The sequence below is a fragment of the Carcharhinus amblyrhynchos genome, chromosome 25 (genome assembly GCF_965287045.1).
Source record: "Carcharhinus amblyrhynchos chromosome 25, sCarAmb.v2.hapA, whole genome shotgun sequence".
NCBI lineage: Eukaryota > Metazoa > Chordata > Chondrichthyes > Carcharhiniformes > Carcharhinidae > Carcharhinus > Carcharhinus amblyrhynchos.
The window spans coordinates 6,296,066-6,315,501 of record NC_137348.1 but is presented as its reverse complement, the minus strand read 5'-3'; the positions used below and the strand labels follow the sequence as shown (position 1 = coordinate 6,315,501).

Genomic DNA, 19,436 nt, shown 5'->3' with positions numbered 1-19,436 from the left:
GAATGTGACGCACTGCCTCGTACGTAAACCTATGGAGCCACAGGCCTGTGTTTTTCCTTCCCTGTTGCTCCTGTTCCCCTGTAGCTGCAGCAGAGGTAACACAGGCTGCCCCGATCCCAGTCCCAACTGCTAAAAGTACTCCTGGCTGATATTCTCCAGGTTTTGGGTCCTGTCAGTACCCCGGAGAATCATCCCTACCTGTCCGGGGGCAGGGTTGGCCAAAAGGGCACAAAGCAGCTCTGGGGCCCAGATTGCAGGTCCCACTCTCATGTCCCCCTTGTCCATCTCCCCTGCCACAGCCCAGTCGCACCTTCCCTGCCAGTTAAGATCTGGAAAGCACAGTGCTGCCCTTCTGTGAGATGCTGGGCGGCACGGTGGCACAGTGATTAACACTGCTGCCTCACAGTGCCAGGGATCCGGGTTCAATTCCCGGCTTGGGTCACTGTCTATGTGGAGTCAGCGCATTCTCCCCGTGCCTGTGTGGGTTTCTTCTGGGTGCTCTGGTTTCCTCCCACACTCCAAAGATGTGCAGGTTAGGTTGATTTCCTTGATAAATTGCCCCTTAGTGTCAGGGGGGCTAGCTAGGGTAAATGCATGGGGTTATGGGGATAGGGCCAGGGTGGGATAATGATCGGTGCAGACTTGAAGGGCTGAATGGCCTCCTTCTGCACTGTAGGTTTCTATGAAAGCGAGGCTTTGACCAATCCTGTCTAAGGTGGCTCTTAGAGTGTGCAAACCATTGGTGAGGACCAGCATGCATTGGTCTGATTGCTGCGTCTGATACTCCACGCCATTAGCCACACTTTGCAAGGATGAATACATTACCTGCTAACGTAATAACATAACGGCATGCATGCCCAAGACAGCCTCCTTCAGTCTGCCTCTGAGTGTGTATTCTAGAATCCTACAGTGCAGAAGGAGGCCATTTGGCCCATCGAGTCTGCACTGACCACAATCCCACCCAGGCCCTATCCCCATAATCCCATGCATTTACCCTAGCTAGTCCCCCTGACAGTAAGGGGCACTTTAGCATGGCCAATCCACCTCAACCGCACATCTTTGGAAACCGGAGCACCCAGAGGAAACCCACGCAGACACGGGGAGAATGCGCAGACTCGGCACAGACGGTGACCTGAGGCCGGAATTGAACCCGGGTCCCTGGCGCTGTGAGGCAGCACTGCTAACCACTGCGCCACCGTGCTGCCCAGGTGGCTGGAAAGCCAGCCAGTGAACCTTGAACATTGTTCCTGGATACTCCAGAACTATCCTCGGTCCCCATGCTTTGATATACAATCCAGCTGAGCAGAAATTAGAGAGTCCTGCAGCCTCTGACTGGGCCTCACACTGCCATTAGCAGGGTAAATATGTGGGGTTATGGCAATAGGGCCTGGGTGGGATTGTGTTCAGTGCAGGCTCAATGGGCCAAATGGCCTCCTTCTGCACTGTAGGAATTCTATGATTCTATGAAATCAGTAATTTGTAATCTATTGTCAGGTGATTGACACTGACTGGGGAGGAAACAAGTGGATTCCAGCCGTTCACACTGTGTTTTGCAGTTTTTGGGTCAGTTGTTGACTAATTGTGACAATGAATCAATAATTTTATTATTATTGTTTCAAGGTGAGGCAAATAAATCTCATTCTTTCTTCACTGAGCAAGCCTTTGGTTCCAATATTAAATTCTATAGTTCGGCACTAAGATTGGATAGAGGTGCTCTGATCAAAGGGATTGCATCGTGACTTTCATAGAATCATCGGGTGGGTTTTTCTCATTCCAAAGCTGGAAAATCCCGCCAGAGGCCCATGGATCTTTCCATGGTCCGCCTCTTGCCCACTCCAATTCCCGCGGTGGGCAGGATGGTAAAATTCAGCCCAAAGAATCCCTGCAGTGCAGGAAGAGGCCATTTAGTCCATTGAGTCTGCACCGACAACAATTCCATCCTATCCCCCTAACTCCAAGTATTTATTCCGCCAATCCCCCTGACACTAACGGACAATTTAGCATGGCCAATCAACCACACATTATTGGAGTGTGGGAGGAAACCAGAGCACCTGGAGGAAACCCATGCAGACACGGGGAGAATGTGCAGACTCCTCACAAACAATGACCTGAGGTCAGAATTGAACCTGGGTTCCTGGTGGTCTTTCGGGTCGGTCTTTCGGGTCAAACCAAGTAAACAAACTTAAATTACGTTCGGACAAAGAAAGAGGGGGCAGTTCCCCAAAAGGAGGGGGAACGGCCCAAACAGAAACAAAAGTTACAAAGGAAACTTAAGACGAGTCAAATCAAAATGTGATTATCGGGGTCTATAAGGCACCTCAGCCCCTGCGGGGGTCCCTGGTTCTGTGACACAGCAGTGCTCACTGTAATGACTCCAATCAGGCTATTGAGGTTGGCCTATTGGAGTATGAACTCCCTGATTAAGGACCCAGTTGATGAGCCAATCAGGGAGTCTTTTCCTTGTATATAACCAGGAGTGTCAGTCCCTCTAGCACTCTCAGATATATACTGCTGAGTGATAGTACTCTGTTAGTGCTTGTAAATAAAGGGATTTTGGTGAAGGGACTTCTGCCTCTGAAGATGTTTTACATTAACCACATTCTCAGGGTGAGGTTTTGATTTGATTAATTTTTGTCACATTAACATACAGTGAAAAATATTGTTTTATATGGATAAAACATACTCTTCATTGAGAAGGAGACAAGAGGATGTAGAATGTAGTCTTACAGTCATAGCTAGGGTGCAGAGAAAGATCAACTTAATGTGTGGTAGGTCCATTCAAAAGTCTGACAGCAGCGGGGAAGAGAAGAAGCTGTTTGAGTTGGTTGGTACTTTTGGTTTTTTTTTGTTGGAAGAGAGAATGTCTGGGCTGTGTGGAGTCCTTAATTATGCTGGCTGCTTTGTGGAGGCAGTGGGAAGTGTTGACAGTCAATGGATGGGAGGTTGGTTTGTATGATGGATTGGGCTACACTCATGACCCTTTGTAGTTTCTTGTGGTCTTGGCAGAGCAGGAGCCTATACCAAGCTGTGATACAACCAGAAAGAATGCTTTCTATGGTGCATCTGTAAAGGTTGGTGAGAGTTGTAGCTGATGTGCCAAATTTCCTTAGCCTTCTGAGAAAGTAAAGGTGTTGTGGGCTTTCTTAACTATAGTGTCTGTATGGGGCGGGGGGACCAGGACAAGTTGTTGGTGATCTGGACACCAAAAAAACCTGAAGCTCTTGACCCTTCCTACTTTGTCCCCATTGATAGAAACAGGTGCATGTTCTCCTTTTTGACTTCCTGATTTTTGATGACAAATCTCCTTTGTTGAGGGAGATTATTGTTGCTGCACCAGTTCACCAGATTCTCATTCCTGTACTCTCTCATTGACTGAGATCTGACCCACTATGGTGGTTTGTCAGCAAACTTAATTGAATTGGATGGGTATTTAACAACACAGTTGGGTGTATAAGGAGTCCTGCCATTGGTACAAGGTGGTGGGGTCTTCCAGTCCAGGTGTTGCTAATGGGATTTCCCATTGTTCTCACCTGCCACTAGGGAACAGGGAATGGAGGGTTTGTCCTTGGTGGGACTGGATAATCTCACAGGTGGGAATAGCTGGAAAATCCTGCTCCTTTTTAAAATTATAAGCACTGAAACCCAAAATACATTATTGCTCTTCTCATAGCACAATGATGAAAATATACATTTTGCTGTCATTGTGAGAAATGAGCACTTCTGCAATGCATTTATTTGTCTGCTATTTTAATGAATTTATTAATCTGCTTCAGAAGTACATTACCCTTGATGTTAAACCAGCAGATGGAATAATTGCTGTCCTTGCCAGGCTATGGGTAGGAAGTCAGCAGAATTATTCAATCCCCTCTGCTTGCAATAATTCCAAACATGTTTCTCAGTAACAGTATACTTTCTTATTTGTCAAGGACCTGTTTGATCACAGTGCAGTGTTTTAAGTTAATAATATTTGCAATGATACATACAGAGCCACTGTGCACAATTAGTGAGGAATTCTGCAAGAATCTTGGAAACCCTTAGTGCAGAAGAGGCCATTCGGCCCATCAATTGTGCACCAACTATTTGACAGAGTATCTTACCCACGCCTTCTTTCCTGCCCTATCCCCATTAACCTCAAACTTAGCACAGCCAGTCCATCTAATCCACACCTTTGGACACTAAGGAGCAATTTAGCATGGCCAATCCAGCTAACCTGCTCATCTTTGGAGTGTGGGAGGAAACCAGAGCACCCTAAGTTTCCTTTGTACTTTTGTTTTTGGGCTGTCCCCCTTCCTTTTGGGAAGCTGCCCTCTTACTTTGTCCTAATTTAATTTGAGTTTGTCTATTTGGTTTGAACTTAAAAGAGGACCAGAGCAAACCCATGCAGATACAGGGCGAATGTGCAAACTCCACACAGTGACCCAAGGCTGGAGTTGAACCTGGGTACCCAGCTCTGAGGCAGCAATGATGTGACTAATACAATAATATTTTCTTAAACTAGAGGTGTGAAATGTTGAAAGCATGGATTAAGAGTAATTATGAAAAAATATTTTAAATTATGCAACATTCAGTGCATTTGAGTTAGATTTTTCTGAATTTAAGGCATAAATGTGATTCAATAGGGGAGTGGTCTCAGGGTATTATCACTGGACTATAATCTAGAAACTCAACTAATGTTCTGGGGACCCAGGTTCAAATCCTGCCACGGCAGGTGGTGGAATTTGAATTAAATTTAAAAAAAAATCTGGAATTGAGAGTCTACTGATGACCATGAAACCATTGCCGATTGTTGGAAAAACCCATCTGGTTCATTAATGCCCTTGGGGATGGAAATCTGCTGTCCTTACCTGGCCTGACCTACATGCGACTCCAGAGTCACAGCAATGTGGTTGACTCTTAACTGCCCTCCAAGGGCAACTAGGGATGGGCAATAAATGCCAGCTGGCCAGCCAGCAACATCCATGTCCTATAAATTATAAAAAACCTTGAAATATTTTCCCATCTTTGCCCCACACCCCCTCGTTACTAACTGCTCTCCACTTGCATACAATTCCCTGTTGCACATTATTTTCCAATCAAGCTCCAGTGTCACATCTCCCGTCTGACTCAGCTCCTGCTCTGTCAGCGCGACTATTGAATACTCAACTGTCCCTACCCCCCCCCAATTCACTCATTTCCTGCTTCATGCACCAGCCCTCTTTTTGTCTCCCCAGAATTGATGTCGTTACTTGCTGCTTAAATCTCTGAACAGTCGAGGTGGGTGTGGGGGGATTAGATGCTACAATTCTGCTTTCACACTTTAGGCTGGACAGAAGGCAGATCATTCCGTCCTCACACTGCTGATTGCTAAATGATCCCATATGCAAGCAGGATTGGGTTCCATAAGATATAGGAGCAGAATTATTTGGCCCATCAAGCTTGCTCCACCATTCAATCGAGGCTGATATCATTCCTGGAGAGGGAGCATGTGGTGTCTGTGGGCACAGTCAAGGCCTTCCGTGCCCATTGGGCACCGCAGGGGCTGAGGTGCGTTATAGACCCCAACAATCACATTTTGATTTGACATGTCTTAAGTTTCCTTTGTACCTTTAATTTCTGTTCAGGCCATTCCCCCTCCTTTTGGGGAGCTGCCCCCTTTTTCTTTGTCCGAATGTAATTTAAGTTTGTTTGCTTGGTTTGGCCCAAAAGAGCCCCCCCACCCCCCCACCCCCCCAACCAAATCAATATGCCCCTGTCTATGTCAACAGAGATGAAGTAGAAAGGATCGAGCTTCTAGTTTTTGGGTGTCCGGATTACCAACAACCTGTCCTGGTTCCCCCATCTTGACTTAATAGTTAAGAAAGCCCACCGCAAGGAACTACGAAAGGTCATGAATGTAGCCCAATCCATCACACAAACCAGCCTTCCATTCATTGACTCTGTCTATACTTCCCACTGCCTTGTAAAAGCAGCCAGCGTAATTAAGGAACCCGGACATTCTCTCTTCCGTCAGGAAAAAGATACAAAAGTCTGAAATCAAGTACGAACCAATTCAAGAACAGCTTCTTCCCTGCTGTCAGACTTTTGAACGGACCTACCTTGCACTAAGTTGATATTTCCTACGCCTAGCTATGACTAATATTACATTCTGCACTCTCTCATTTCCTTCTCTATCAACAGTGTTTTGTCTATATAGTGCGCAAGAAACAATACTTTTCACTATGTTAATACATGACAATAAATCAAATCCCCATTCTCCTGCCTTCTCCCCAGAACCCTTGATCCCCTTATTGATCAAAAACTGATCCATCTCTGTCTCAAAGACACTCAATGACCTGGCCCTCCACAGCCTTCTGCGGTAAAGAGTTCCACAGATTCACCACTCGCTGGCTGAAGAAATTCCTGCTTATCTCAGTTCTAAAGAAGTGTCCCTTCACTCTGATGTTGTGCCCACTTCAGTTGAGAAATCCCTCAAAGTTAAATGAAGAGGAAGCGTTCATCGTGAAGTCTTGTGCACAAAGTTGGGCCTGAGGCTAAGGCAAAAGGGGGACTGCCAATTAGGTCATGTTAAAAAGGGGAGGTTAAACCTCTGGGACCTAACACCTAAGCACTCAGAGGAGTGCCTCACTTTATAATCTGTAAAAGTGAGTGTGAGCAAAAGTGCGATCTGCTCTCCAGCAACTTTTTAGTGCTGAAATCAGAAATCTACCTGAGACACTCTCCTTAAATCAACAGTAACACTTCATTTATCTAACCAGCAGTGAACAGTTTAACTATTAACACATCAATTAAACACTATCTGAATGGAACACGCCGGACACACTGACATCCCCACTATAGGATTGGTTCTCCGGTTGCCAAAACATCAAATTTAAATCTGATAGGCTGCTGTTAGCTAAGTGCCTAATTTCAATTGATTGGGAAAAATTCAAAAACAGCCTGTTGTCTTGGCATCCAGTCCAAAGATGTGCAGGCCAGGTTGATTGGCCATACGAAGAAAATTGCCTCTTAGTGCCCAGGGATGTGTAGGTTAGAGGGGGATTTTGTGGGTACAATGTGTAGGGATATGGGGGTAGAGCCTGGGTGGGATTGTGTTTGGTGCAGACTCGATGGGCTGAAGGGCCTCTGCACTGTAGGGTTCTGATTCTACTGTTTGGCCTTCATTACATTGTTTCACTCTGGGCTCTCTGTGTACTTTGAGAGGGGAAAAAAAAACTACTTTTTAAAGGGGCCATACAATTTTACAACTCTTAGCATTTTACAATTGTTAAAATAATTTTTATGCACATCAACTTTGCAGCAGTAGGTTGTATGAGTCACTGTCCCTAGCAGAAGAGGAGGGGAACATGAGTCACGGTTGGGGGGGGTGGTGGAAATAGTTTGAGTGCAGTTCCTGAATATCTCAATAGCTGTGAGAATCCTTCTCTGCACCAATTCTACGTCAGTTTTTCTTTATTTTTTTTCCAAAAGAAAGGGAATTAGTAAAACCATCAGATTCTTGGCATCCTCAGCATCATGTGGAAAAGTCCGCCGCCAATATTAGCTCACCATCCTGCCAAAAGGTGGAAGTGTGGAGTAAGAGAGAGTGCACGAGAAAGAGAGAATAAAGTGGGGCCCAGTAAAGGGGAATAATGAGGGAAAGCAGATTGCAAAAAAATACATTAATCAAATTGTGAAAGTGTCAAATATTTAGTATGCTCACTTAGCCTGATTCTCAATTTCGGGCATTCCAAACAACAGCTGGTTAAAATGAATATTTAAATTTGTGTTTAAGTTATTGCAATAAAGAGGCTCGTGCTCAAAATATTAAATGTGAAAGCTTCAGACCTGCTTTGGAATGATTTGAGTTTTTTTTCTGAGGCAGATGACATGCTTTTTGCACTATTTTTATATTAAACACAGATTGCGTTATGATTAAAGAAGGATGCAGTCTATTGGGAGGGCCCAGTTGTAATTAAAATGTTTTGTTTGAAACAGTGAGGCAAACAGAATGCTGTGGGGCAGCTAACTTTAATCCTGTCCACATGTAGCTATACCCACACGACTCACCCTGCCATTTGCTGACGCGCAGACGTGGTGGGTCAACTACTTGTAGCCTCTGTTCCTTGAATAAAAAGGCGTGCGCAACTTTTTCCTCACTTTTGGTTCCAGTCTCGATCTTTATAAACTGCCTGCTTAGGTTTAAAATATGTAATGTAGGGCGGCACAGTGAGTTAGCACTGCTGCCTCATAGCGCCAGGGATCCAGGTTCGATTCCCCAGCTTGGGTCACTGTCTGTGTGGAGTCTGCACGTTCTCCCCTTGTCTCTGCATGGGTTTCCTCCAAGTGCTCTGGTTTTCTCCCACGCTCCAAAGACGAGCAGGATAGATGTAGTGGCCGTGCTAATTGTCTTTGAAAAAGCGTTTTAGACAGTTGCATGGGTGTAGAGGGATATGGGCCAAACTTGAGCAATTGGGACTAGCTTAGGGGTTTGAAAAAAAGGACAGCATGGATAAGTTGGGCCAAACGGCCTGTTTCCATGTTGTAAACCTCTGATTCTATGACCTCTAAATTCTCCCTCAGAAACAAAGAGCCAAACATCTCTTTTAGTTACATTTAAAGTTTAAACTGTCCGGTGAGCAGAGCTGGAAAGCGCGCAGGTGCAGAGTGGTGTTTTTCTTGCCCAGAGACTGATGCCGACTGGATGGTTTAATCCGGGTTTGTGACCCTCTGAGCAGAAACTGGTCTCACACTGGCCTAGCATTGGTGCCGATCATCAGCCTCCAGACCATCAAAAGTACCACTCACCTCCCACCCTCCTCCACAACGTGCTTTGGGAACACTCGGAAGTGTCGAGGGGCTGACTTCATGCAAGTTGTCCAAAATGTTTGAAATGCCCCATCCCCTAGGATCATCCAAAAGACGTCTGCAACTCATGAATTAAGAGTCGGGGATGATGGCGCAATGGAGTCACGTCTTTCCTATAAAGTGGGGACCAGAACTAAAAACTCTAAGATTTGGTAGCATGAGGCAGATATGGAACAGCCTGCTGCAAAGAACTGGTAGCAATTTGCTAATTAAAATTCAAATTGACGCTGACTTGGTTTATGATTCCCTGTTGCCCCTGCCCTCATTAAGATTGCGTTCCATCACTACGTTGTTGACCTTTGCCCTGCCTCAGCTCATCAGCTGCTGAGAGCCTCATCCATGCCTTTGCTGTCTCCAAACTCAACACGTCCAAAGCTTTTGCTGCCCAAGATCAGGTTTTATCGTATTGATTACCAGGTTGGAGGGTCTTGTGATAGAACTTGACAATCACGGATGCAGTGGCTGGAGCTGAGTAGGTTAAAGGGCAATGTATTTGAAGTTACGTCCAGATTTAAGACTGAGTTGATTTGATTTCTTATTGTCGCGTACCAAGACACAGTGAAAGGAATTGTTTTGTGTGTTATCCGTCACACTCATACACGAGTACTTTAGGATAATGGAGAAAGCATCAGGGTAGAAAGCATTAGGATAGTGCAGAATGTAGCGTTCCAGCTACAGAGAAGGTGCAGAGAACATCCGTTCAATAAATGAAGAGTGAAAAATTATGTCTACCACTTGGCTCAGGGAGCGTGAATTTAGATTCAGCACTGAACCTAAGGAAAGACGGAGACTGATGGGCGACCTGATAGAAGTGTATAAAATTATGAGGGGCATAGATAGGGTAAGCAGTTGAAGTTTTTCCCCAGGACAGAAATGATTACAAGAAGACACCATTGTTCCATTGAATGTATTTGAGGCTAGGATAGATAGACTTTTGTCTTTTAGGGAACGAAGGGAACAAGTTCAAGATAAGGGGGGAAAGGTTCAATGGAGATGTGCAGGGGAAATTTTTTAGTGTGTTGGGGGCCTGGAATGCACTGCCGAGTGAGGTGGTTGAGGCAGATATGTTGGCCACCTTTAAGACTTATCTGGATAGACACATGAACAGGCGGGGAATAGAGGGATGGTCTAGATAGGACAATGTGATCAGTGTAGGCTTGATGGGCCAAAGGGCCTGTCCCTGTGCTGTACTGTTCTTTGTTCTTAAAGGGGAACTGGGAAGAATTTCTTATGTAAATGACCACAAGTAGCTATCGAAGCCAACTGAGCGATTCATTCAAGATAGACGTAAGTCGACAAACATAAGATGCAAACATGACAGGGTACCAGACAAGAATGGAAACAATATAAAAGGGAGATATTTCCAATCTAACACTGGCATAGTTTTGGTGGACAATGTGACCCTCTGGGCTGACATTTGTCTGATTCATAATGTGCCAATTCAGTTTGAGTTTATTTTGGCCGGGATTTTCTGATCTCGTCCCCATTGGCTGCCGGTGAGAATGGAGAATTTGGCGCTCAGCCAAAGCTCCACTCACTGCAGCAGGACTGGAGAATCCCAACCGCGATTGAGGTCAGGGAATCCCGGCCTTGATGTAGGCTTTCTAGCTCTGTTATACTGAAATCTGGTGATGTAACTAGCAAACGGAAATACTAAGGGTGATTTGGCTGAACTGCCGTAAGTCGATGGCCCAGGAAAATTGTGGTTTAACCAAATTAGGGTGGCACAGACATTAGCCCTGCTGCCTCACAACACCAGGGACCCAGTTTCAATTCCGGTCTCGGGTCACTGTTTGTATGGAGTTTGCACATTCTCCCCGTGTCTGTGTGGGTTTCCTCCAGGTGCTCTGGTTTCCTCCCATACCCCAAAGACTGTAGAATCACAGAACCATAGAATCTGTACAGTGGAGGAGGCCATTTAGCCCCTCGAGTCTGCACCGACCACAATACCACCCTGGCCCTAACCCCACATCTCTGCTCAACCCCCGACACTAGGGTTAACTTAACATGGCCAATCAACCTAACCCGCACATCTTTGGACTATGGGAGGAAACCGGAGAAAACCCACGCAGACATGGGGAGAATGTGCAAACTCCACCCAGTGACCCGAGGCCAAAATTGAACCTGGCTAGAAAAGTGTTATCTCGTAACATTTTTGCACTATTGATTTTTCAGCAAGAATGTAAACTACAAAAAGCTGCACTCAGATTAATTATTAAGAAATTAACATTGGCAAAGGCAGTATAACGTGATCAGTGAGGCAGCAGTGCTAACACTGCCCCAAAACGTGCGGGTTTAACCTTGCTAAATTGTCAGGAGGGTTAGCAGGATAAATATGTCAGGTTACGGTGATAGGGTGGGATTGTTAATGCAGACTCGATGGGCCGAATGGCCTCCTTTGGCACTGTAGGGATTCTATAAATGTTGTTGCCGTAGATTCTGATAGGGATTTTCTTTGCAAATGAGAGCGCATTGGATCAAAGCCATTCTGGAATGGATTCAGTGTTTAATGTGCAGCAAAAGTAGGGTTTTAGCTCATTCTTTTGGCTCCGAGAGAAATGGGCAGCTTCCTGCAGTGCCTGAGACGAATGGTGCTGCTCTACATCAGCTGTTTCCAATGCTCTGACACAGAAACACAACGCTTTCTCTCACTCAACTCTATTTCTTAAAACCAAGCTTTCTCCACTTACTCCTGGACCAGGGCCAAGTCAAATAGGAAAGTAAAATAGGAGGAGAAATTTGACTTTTGCTTTTGTTTTAAAAGAGCAGTCAGTGGCAATGAAGATATGCCTACGCTCAGGCTTGTGAGACCACGTGGGGTATGGTCAGTCGTCTTGAGTTTTCTTCTAAAAAAAAACATTCTTATTGGAAGGGGAATGCTCTTGTTTTTTTAAGTATTTATCTATTGATGTCACAATGTAGGCTTACATTAACACTGCAATGAATTTACTGTGCAAATCCCCAAGTTGCCGCAACCTGGCGCCTGTTCGGGTTACATTGAGGGAGAATTTAGCACCTAACCAGCACATCTTTCAGACTGTGGGAGGAAACTGGAGCACCCGGGGGAAACCCACGCAGACACGGGGAGAAGGTGCAGTCTTAGAATAGACAGTGACCCAAGCCCGGAATCAAACCTGGGTCTCTGGAGCTAAGAGACAGTAGTGCTAATCACTGTGCCACCCTTGGGGCACTGTCATCACATCTTTGGACACTGAGGGAGAACTTAGCATGACCAATCCACTTAACCAGCGTGTCTGTTGGACTGTGGGAGGAAACCAGAGGAAACCCACGCAGACAATGTGCCAACTCCGCGTAGGTAGTGACCCAAGGCTGGGAATCGAACCCAGCCCCTGGCGCTGTGAGGCAGCAGTGCTAACCACTGTGCGCCCACAAGGGATCCCCTTATCAAGGGATCTACAAAAACAAAATGACCGGAAGCCCAAGATTAAAGACGAGAGGTTTACACAAGTGTACATCTTCACATAGAGAGCTGAGGAATTCACTTCCGGGGTTAGTTTCAAGGCAGGAGTTGTTGAGATTCTAGATTAGACTCGAGAGATCTACGAAGCACAAGTGAACAGAACAGGACTTGCTTTGACCTAATATTTTTCACGTCCGCCAGACAGTTCAGAAGTAAATTTCGGCAAAGATTTTGGAAGAAGAATTTATCCGCAATAAGTTGATAATTGTTACTTGGGGAGATTGTTGCTTAAACCAATTTGTATTGTGAGCTTTTTATTGGCACTTTGCTATATTAAGCATGAGAATGTTCTGGCAACTTCATAAACTGTATTATCCGATAAGATCAGCAAAAGGATTGCCAAGACACAGTTGATCCACAGAGAAACATGACCTCAGAGGATTGCTATGGTGCACAAGGAAGCCATTCGGCCCATCAAGCCTGTGCCAACTCTCCAACAGAGCAGCCCACCAAAACCCTGTAACCCTATGTGTTTACCCCACGAATTCCCCCCTAACCTGCCACTCTAATTTAGCATGGCCAATCAACCTAACCCACGCATCTTTGGTATGTGGGAGGAAACCAGAGCACCCAGAAGAACCCCACGCAGACACGGGGACGAACGTGCAGACTCCGCACAGACAGTGACCCAAGCCAGGAATCGAACCCAGGTCTCTGATGTTGTGAGGCAGCAGTGCTAACCCACTGTGCCACCGTGCCACCCCAAATTGATGATTTGAAGATGAAGTGTGTGTTTACGTCTGTATGGTGAATAGAAAGGAGGGGTGCACTCGAAATCGATTATAGTTTTGAACAGAATAAGAGAAAGGATTGGCCATTGTACTGAATGAGACTTATACATTAGAACATAAGAACTAGGAGCAGGAGTAGGCCATCTAGCCCCTCGAGCCTGCTCCTACATTCAGTAAGATCTTGGTTGATATTTTTGTGGACTCAGCTCCACTTACCCGCCTGCTCACCATAACCCTTAATTCCTTTACTGTTCAAAAATCTATCCTTGCCTTAAAAACATTCAATGAGGTAGCCTCAACTGCTTCACTGGGCAGGGAATTCCATAGATTCACAAGGCTTTGGGTGAAGAAGTTCCTCCTCAACTCAGTCCTAAATCTGCTCCGTCTTATTTTGAGGCCATACCCCCTAGTTCTAGTTTCACCCACCAGTGGAAACAACTTCCCTGCTTCTATCTTATCTACTCCCTTCATAATCTTATGTTTCTATAAGATTGGAATTCAGAAGAATGACAATGAGTGATTACCATTGGAATGAGCAATTAATCTGTTAAATAAAAGGAGGTGTTATACAAAATCACGAGGGACAGTGATAGGGTAGACACGATGGCACAGTGGTTAGCCCTGCTGTCTTACAGCGCCAGGGACCTAGGTTCAATTCCAGCTTCAGATCACTGTCTGTGTGGAGTTTGTACATTCTCCCCATGTCTGCGTGGGTTTCCTCTGGGTGCTCCGGTTTCCTCCCACACTCCCAAGATGCGTGGGCTAGGTTGATTGACCATGCTAAATTGCCTTTTGGTGTCAGGAGGATCAGGTAGGGTAAATGCATGGGTTATGGGGATAGGGTCCGGGTGGGACTGTGGTCAGTGCAGTCTCGATGGGATTGGGGATCTTATAGAGACATATAAGATAACGAAGGGGCTAGATAGGGTGGAGGTAGAGAGATTCTTCCTGCTTAGAAAGGATAGCAGAACTAGAGGGCACAGTCTCAAAATAAGTGGGGGGGGGGTGCAGTTTAGAACAGAGTTGAGGAGGAACTTCTTCACTCAAAGGGTGGTGAATCTCTGGAATTCTCTGCCCGTTGAAGTGGTGGAGGCTACCTCGCTGAATATATTTAAGTCACGGGTAGATAGGTTTCTGATAGATAAGGGAATTAAGGATTATGAGGAGAAAGCGGGAAAATGGAACTGATCCACTTCAGATCAGCCATGATCTTATTGAATGGCGGGGCAGGCTCGAGGGGCTAGATGGCCTACTCCTGCTCCTATTTCTTATGTTCTTATGGGCCAAATGATGACCTCCTTCTGCACTGTAGGGATTTTATGATTTTAATTTATTAAAATCATGAGGGACAGAGATAGAGAAAACAGGAAGGAACTTTTCCTCTTGATAGAGGGCTCAGTAATCAGAGGGCTTAGAGTCAAGGGAAGGGGGAGGAGATTTAGAGGGGATTTGAGGAAACAGATTGTGAATCTGGAAATCACTGCCTGGGGGGAACAATCTAGAACCATAGAATGCCCACAGTGCAGAAGGAATCTGGGCTTCTCCAGCCTGGGGAATAATGATCCGTAGAATTGAGCGGAAACGAAAAAAATGGGTGAAAATGTCTCATCGTTTAACGCTGAACTTTGCTTCTGTCTTTGTTTTATTTTTCAGATGTGGACATTCTCCAGAGGCTGGGCCTCATTGGGAAAAAAACACACACACTGTCTTCGCCGTCTTCCCACTCTGTTCCTCAGGGTGTCATTCCTTTTAAATCGGGCGTCATCCTCACACAGAGAGCTCGCGTCAAGGCGCCCGTAGCAGCCCTCATCCCTGCCTCGTACGGCACTAACCTCGCCATAGTTCTGAGCCTGTGCTCACATCGCATTAACAATGCTTTTTTATTCACTGTTAGAAATAAGAGGAGAAAACTGCAGCTTGGCGTGCAGTTTATTCCAGGCAAAATCATTGTGTACTTGGGACACAAACAGTCTGTATATTTTGACTTCGAAGTTCATGATGGCCAGTGGCACAACATAGCTATCAACATCAGAAGCCGCAAGGTGACTCTGTATACTTCTTGTGGGAAGAACCGCACTAATGTAAATTTGCATTTCAAGAAAGAAGATACTCTAGACCCAGAAGGCTCCTTCCTCTTGGGAAAATTGGACCAACACTCGGTCCAGTTCGAAGGAGCTATCTGTCAATTTGATATTTATCCCTCAGCAAAGGCAGCTCATAATTATTGCAAATACATCAAAAAACAGTGTCGGCAAGCTGACACCTACCGGCCGAACCTTCTCCCGCTACTTCCACTCTTGCCGCGTTTCCCAAATTCCTCCACCGTCTCCCCTTCCCCGTTTGTGTTGCATCAGAAGACCAGACAGGATGACAGCTTCCGAGCCAGCGCAACTTTAATGGGCGCAGCTCAAACAGTGGCAAACCTCAACCCCCAGACCAATAAGCGGGCATCTCTCGGTGCCTCAGCTCTGCCCACCGTGCTGCCAGTACAACACCAGAGCGCCGCCGCCGCCGCCACCTCCCACCTAAAACTGATGACTTCAACGCTCGCCCCAAGCACTCAGCTCCTCCAGTTGCCTCCGCAGGTCAGACTTCCCACCGCCACCCCTCCGACGACGCTCTCGCGCACCGCTCCAGCCAAACCCGTGGAAAGGAACGGCGCAAAACTAGCGAGGCAGCCGAGCCAAGTCCCTCCCGGCAACGCCACGCAGCCCGACGCCAAAAAGGAGGCGCAAGCCACCGGGAACGCGACGCCGAGTCCGACGACAGCCAAGCCGGTGAAAAAGAGACCCGACCACCAGTCCACCATGGGGCGCCCCGTGACCCAGAAGCCAGCCTCCGCGGAGTTTGTGGAAAGGCCGCCACAGACCAAAGAGGCAGCAGGAAGAAAAACTGAGCCAGAACTAACAGTAACTCCATCGTACTCCAGAGACACCTACACCGTTATGTCTGTCACACCCGCTGCCACAGATGGATACCAAACCTTTGGGATGGAGAGTTTTACCATTGATCCAATGCTTCAAGAACATCTCAGCGTCAAAGGGGATCCGGGACCAATGGTAAACCTTTTTTTAATCTGCATTATGTTTATGGAACGCAAGTTCTAGTTGGTGTCTTTTGTCCTCTGATTCGTCCCTCAGCTATCACATGATATTTGATTTATTCGTGTCACGTGTATTGGTTTACAGGTGTATTGGTATATATTGTTTCTTGTGCACTATACAGACAAAGCATACCGTTCATAGAGTACATAGGGGAGAGGGAAAGGAGAGAGTGCAGAATGTAGTGTTAGTGCTATAGCCAAGGTGTAGAGAATCATAAAATCCCTACAGCGCAGAAGGAGACCGTTGATGGAGACCATCAAGTCTGCACCGACATCAATCCCATCAATGTTTGAAATGTGGGCGGAAACCAGAGTACCCGGGGGGAAACCCATGCAGACACGGGGAGAATGTGCAAACTCCACACAAGGCAGCACCATTCTTTTCCTTTGTTCTTAGAAAGCACAGTGGCCCTGCTTAGCTACCCTGCTAATCCCTCTAACCTATCATATCCCAGGACACTAAGGGTTAATTTGGCATGTCCAATCAACCTAACCTGCACATCTTTGGAGTGTGGGAGGAAACCGGAGCATCCGGTGGAAACCCACACAGACACGGGGAGAATGTGCAAACTCCACACAGACAGTTCAGCTTGATATAACAAAATCACTCACCAGTACAGGAGCATTTTCCGTATTTTGAATATTTTGGTCTGCGTTTCGCGGAAGACAAGGGTTAGAATTTATTGAATTTCCAGAGGTGCTGGTCTGTCAGCTGGAAATACCCTCCGGGGAATTATTTTCTCCGATGATATTTGGGTAAGACCACTCGCGTTTGGGCCACTGAACCCCAGCCTGGGCATTTTAACCTCTCCAAGGGTTACAAATCAGTTTAACTGTTCCCATCTTTCCTAGAGCTATCTTAAATTTTGTGATTTAGGATTAAGTAGTAAAAGTGTACAGCACTATGTGATCTTCTCTGTGTGGTCCCATGTTAGTTAAGCTGCCAAATAGCACTCATTTGCTACATAAATTTAATCAGTTATTCTGGAGCAGCGAATATGGCAAGAATGAACAAGCAAGAGACACTCGTAATTGTGTTTGTATTTCCGTGGCAAGGCAGTGCAGTTTTTTTTCCTTTATTCTTGGCTGCACGGTGGCACAGTGGTTAGCACGACTGCCTCAACACGCCAGGGACCCGGGTTCGATTCTGGCCTCGGGTCACTATCTGTGCAGTTTCTCCTTGTTGCCAGGGATGGAGCATTAGAGCAATGAAAAGAGGCTCGATAGACATAGATGAAACTCAATACTCCAGTTTCCTCCCACACTCCAAAGACGTGCAGGGTAGGTGGATTGGCCGTGCTAAATTGTCCCTTAGTGTCAGGAGGACTAATGAAGCAAATGCGTGGGGTTACAGGGATAGGGCCTGGGTGGGATTGTTGTCAGTGCAGCATCAATGGGCCGAATGGCCTCCTTCGTCACTGCAGGGATTCTGTGATCCTTTCATAGGATGTAGGCATCACTGGCAACTTTTTGCCTGTCCCTAATTGCCCTTGAACTGAAATATTTAAGAATCAACCACATTGCTGTGGCTCTGGAGGCCAGACCTGGTAAGGACGGCAGATTTCCTTTCCTAAAGGACATTTGTGAATCAAATGGATTTTAATGATAATCGATGATAATTTTGAGGTCACCATTACTGAGACCAGCTTTTCAATGCCAGATTTAGTAATTGAATTTAAATTACAGCTGGTCTGGTGGGATTTGAACCCATGTTCCTCAGAACTTCATCCAGGGCCTCGGACGGCTACAAGCCCATTGATCTTACCAATAAACTAAACCACCATCTCCCCACAAGCTATGAGCGTAACACTACATTCGACACTCTCTCTCCTTTCCTTCTCTGTGTCCTTTGTCTGTATAGCGGGGAAGAAACGACACTTTTCACTATAATAATATACGTGACAATAACAAATCAAATCAAATTAAACTCACTTGTTTTCGAATTAGACTTTCCGTCAGTGAGAAACAAGCTGGTGGGAGTCGGGGGCGTGGGTAGGAATTTCCGTGGAACCCGCTGTGTGGTGGTGGGGGTGGAGGGTTGGGGATGGGGGATGGGGGTAGGAATTTCCGTGGAATCCACTGTGTGGTAGTGGGGATGGGGGGGTAGGAATTTCCGTGGAACCCGCTGTGTGGTGGAGGTGCCCTGCCATTGGCTGGCGACGGGATCTGTTGGCCCTGCCATTGTCCGCGGGATCTCCCGCCGAGTGCACCCCTCACCGCCGGCAAGTACCAAGTGTGGGTACACACTTGGTCAGATTGGAAGATCTGGCTGGTTTCTGGGAAAACGACATACGTTTCAATAACATGATTCAGTTTTGTCCGAACCCAACAATGTGAAACCAAACTCTCTTGTGGATCAGTTTAACACATTTATCCTGTTTGCTCTTGTGCTTCGGTTAGAAGGGTTTTGCCTCTAAGTCAAAATGTTGTGGGTTGAAGTCCCAATCCAGGATCTGAGCGTAAATATCTACACTGACACTGCACTGCTAAAGACTGTAAGGTGTAGGAGCAGAATTAGGCCATTCAGCCCATCGAATGCTTTGCCATTCAATCATGGTGGATATGATTCTCATCCCCGCTCTCCTGCTGTCTCCCCATAACCCTTGATCCCCTTATTGATCAAGAATCTATCTATCTCCGTCTTAACTTCACTCAATGACCCGGCCTCCTCTGTGGCAATGAGTTCCACAGATTCACCACCCTCTGGCTGAAGAAATTCCTCCTCATCTCTCTTTTAAAGGAGCGTCCCTTCACTCTGAGTTTGTGCCCTTGAGTTTTAGCCTCTCCCACTGGTGGAAACATCCTCTCCATGTCCACTCTTTCCAGGCCTCTCAGTATTTTGTAAGTTTCAATAAGAGCTCCCCTCATCCTTCTGAACTCCATCGATTATAGACCCAGAGTCCTCAACCACTTCTCAGGCCTGGTTGGTGCAGGCTTGGAGGGCCGAAGGGCCTGTTCCTGTGCTGTAATTTTCTTTGTTCTTTGAAATTAAAACAAATGGCTGAGTGAGACACTTGGTTTAAGGCTAATTAGGGATGGGCAATAAATACTGGTTTAACCACATCCCAAAAAGATTTAATTCACTATTACAAAGAGGAATGGGAGAGTTCTCCCCCAATGTCCTGGCTACTATGTATTTCCCTAGTGATATTAAAATGGATTATCTGGTACTTGTCTTGTTGCTCTTTATGGGAAGTTGATGTGCACACATTATCTGCCCTGCCCCCTACGTTACAACAGGAACAGTACTTCTAAAATTTTTATTTATTACTCTCAAGTAAGGCTTACATTAACACTG

General features: G+C 46.1%; 1 protein-coding gene across 1 annotated transcript in view; it reads left to right on the top strand.

The window, feature by feature from the left end:
• The window catches only part of col27a1b (collagen, type XXVII, alpha 1b), a 576,392-nt gene that overhangs the window by 45,244 nt on the left and 511,712 nt on the right, over positions 1–19,436 (top strand). Inside the window, exon 3 of the mRNA XM_080211775.1 lies at positions 14,689–16,094. Within this exon, the coding sequence (XP_080067901.1) occupies positions 14,689–16,094 (1,406 nt within the window). The remainder of the gene's footprint in view (positions 1–14,688; positions 16,095–19,436) is intronic.